Source organism: Triticum urartu, chromosome 2 (genome assembly GCF_003073215.2).
Source record: "Triticum urartu cultivar G1812 chromosome 2, Tu2.1, whole genome shotgun sequence".
In the NCBI taxonomy this organism is placed as follows: Eukaryota; Viridiplantae; Streptophyta; class Magnoliopsida; order Poales; family Poaceae; genus Triticum; species Triticum urartu.
In genome coordinates, this window is record NC_053023.1 from 32,591,937 (window position 1) to 32,594,424 (window position 2,488).

At 59.6% G+C, this 2,488-nt stretch overlaps 1 protein-coding gene across 1 annotated transcript; it reads left to right on the plus strand.

The window, feature by feature from the left end:
* The first annotated feature begins 425 nt into the window (after positions 1 to 425).
* Positions 426 to 1,867, plus strand: LOC125540852 (L-lactate dehydrogenase B). Its single transcript, XM_048704392.1, has 2 exons — positions 426 to 1,147; positions 1,248 to 1,867. The coding sequence occupies exons 1-2, from the start codon at positions 518 to 520 to the stop codon at positions 1,692 to 1,694; spliced, it is 1,077 nt and encodes a 358-aa protein (XP_048560349.1). The 5' UTR covers positions 426 to 517; the 3' UTR covers positions 1,695 to 1,867.
* The last annotated feature ends 621 nt before the right edge of the window (positions 1,868 to 2,488 follow it).

Consider the following 2,488-nt stretch of genomic DNA (forward strand, 5'->3'; position numbering starts at 1 on the left):
TTGGTCGATGGTGTCGTGCCTCGGCAGTCGGGATCAGTCAAGGTAGATGGGAAACAACAACCCCTCTCCCCCGAGCTCCATATCCCTGAGCGTCATGAAAACGAAAATGCTCCTCACCCGCATCGGTCAACCCTTGACCTCGCCTTCGTTGATGACGGCGCCAACTTCCCCAGCTAGGTAGATTTCATATACTAGATTTTCTTCTATAAGTTGTTTTGATTTCTTTCCTAGTATTTTTCAAAGTCAGCTTTGTCGCCAAGACAACGCAGCTGCTCAAATATAAAAGGAATATTTTTCCCTTTTCTTGTTCGAAAAGTGATTAAAAGTCCAAAACCACGACCATGACTGACGAAGCGGTAACCGGCGAGCGGTTTTGCTTCCCTTTATAAACTGTTGGGCTCCCTCTCCATTCTCGCATCCCCAACCAAGAACACGATCGAGTTCACCATCGTCCAATCCCAGTTCCACATCCCCCGTTTTGATTCCGACCTGCATTAATCCCCTCCCATTCCCACCGATGATGCACAAGACCTCATCGCTGTCGGAGCTGGGCTTCGACGCCGGAGACGCGTCGTCGGGCTTCTTCCGTGCGGTGGCTGACGGCTGCCCGCTCACGCCCACCTCCTCCTCCGCCCCGCACCGCCGCCTCACCAAGGTCTCCGTCATCGGCGCGGGCAACGTGGGCATGGCCATCGCGCAGACCATCCTCACCCAGAACCTGGCGGACGAGATTGCGCTCGTCGACGCCCTCCCCGACAAGCTCCGCGGCGAGGCGCTCGACCTGCAGCACGCCGCCGCATTCCTCCCGCGCGTCCGCATCGTCTCCGGCACCGACGCCGCCGTCACCAAGAACTCGGACCTCGTCGTCGTGACGGCCGGCGCCAGGCAGATCCCCGGGGAGACCAGGCTCAACCTGCTGCAGAGGAACGTGGCGCTGTACAGGAATATCGTGCCGCCCGTGGCCGAGCACTCCCCGGACGCGCTGCTGCTCGTCGTGTCCAACCCCGTGGACGTCCTCACCTACGTCGCCTGGAAGCTCTCGGGGTTCCCGGCCAGCCGCGTCATCGGCTCCGGCACCAACCTTGACTCGTCCAGGTTCAGGTTCCTCGTCGCCGAGCACCTCGACGTCAGCGCGCAGGACGTGCAGGTATGTAACCAACTGCATGCTGCACTACACTGGATGAAGAGCATTCATTCTCTGTTTCAGAAAACCAGCATTTGATTTGATGGAATGGGTCCCTTTGCAGGCGTACATGGTGGGTGAGCACGGCGACAGCTCGGTGGCGATCTGGTCGAGCATCAGCGTGGGTGGCATGCCGGCGCTCAAGTCCCTGCGGGACAGCCACCGGAGCTTCGACGAGGCGGCGCTGGAGGGCATCCGGCGGGCCGTGGTGGGGGGCGCCTACGAGGTGATCGGCCTCAAGGGCTACACCTCCTGGGCCATCGGCTACTCCGTGGCCAGCCTCGCGGCGTCCCTGCTCCGCGACCAGCGCCGGGTGCACCCGGTCTCCGTGCTCGCCGCAGGCTTCCACGGCATCTCCGACGGCCACGAGGTGTTCCTCAGCCTGCCCGCCCGGCTCGGCCGCGCCGGCGTCCTCGGCGTCGCCGAGATGGACCTCACCGAGGCCGAGGCCGCGCAGCTCCGCCGCTCCGCCAAGACGCTCTGGGAGAACTGCCAACTCCTTGGCCTGTGAGGAACCTATTGATCTACTTATTGTGATCCTAAATTCCTAAGGCATCTACAAGATTTCTACTGCTATATGTTGCTCTATTGATGCTGCCACACGGATGCTTGTGTAATATTGGACTGATCTTTTAGAGCTGGAGTAGTACTAGTTTGGTGAAATAAAATGAGATTTTGTGCCAACATTTGCTAGTACATTTATTTGAATAATCTTGGATGGTGTAGAAGATATAAACTTTCATGCGCAGCAGCTCTGCCAAGCTTATCTTGTGGCACTAGCTCCCAAACAAATTCAAACGCATGATTTCACAAACGTGGTTAGAGCATCTTTAGCCGCGTTCCCAACAGGTTCCCCAGGCCACTTTTTCGGCGCCAGCGCCGAAAAAACGCCCCAGTAGCGTCCCCAAGACGCCGAAAATCGCCGGTTCGGTCCGTTTTTGGGCCCGGCGATCGCAGACCGAACCCGGCGCACTAGGGGGCGATCGGGGGCTCCGACGCAAGGGAAAAGCACGGCTGGCCTACACCGTCAGGTGAAAAGTCAAGTTTTTCTTCCTCAACTCGCCTCCCACCCCCGCGCCTTCGGCCGCCACTAGCTGTATCCCGGCGCCGCCCGCCGCCCTTCACCGCTAGATAGCCAATCCCCGCCGGAAAAAGAGCAGAGGTTCGCCGAGGCAGCCCCTCCACCAGCAGCTGGGCGTTTTTGCCGCCGTTTCCGGCCGCGGAGGGGCAGTTTAGCGGCGGGTACACGCCCACCGGGCGCAAGGTGTTCGGCGATTTTCCTGCCTCGGCGATGGACGCGGATAA

What these genes read in the sequence shown, in the direction of transcription:
- LOC125540852 (XM_048704392.1), top strand. Translation starts at nt 518, where the DNA reads ATGATGCACAAGACCTCATCGCTGTCGGAGCTGGGCTTCGACGCCGGA. An exon ending in TCAGCGCGCAGGACGTGCAG is followed by an intron (nt 1,148 to 1,247) that starts GTATGTAACCAA and finishes GTCCCTTTGCAG; the next exon opens with GCGTACATGGTGGGTGAGCA.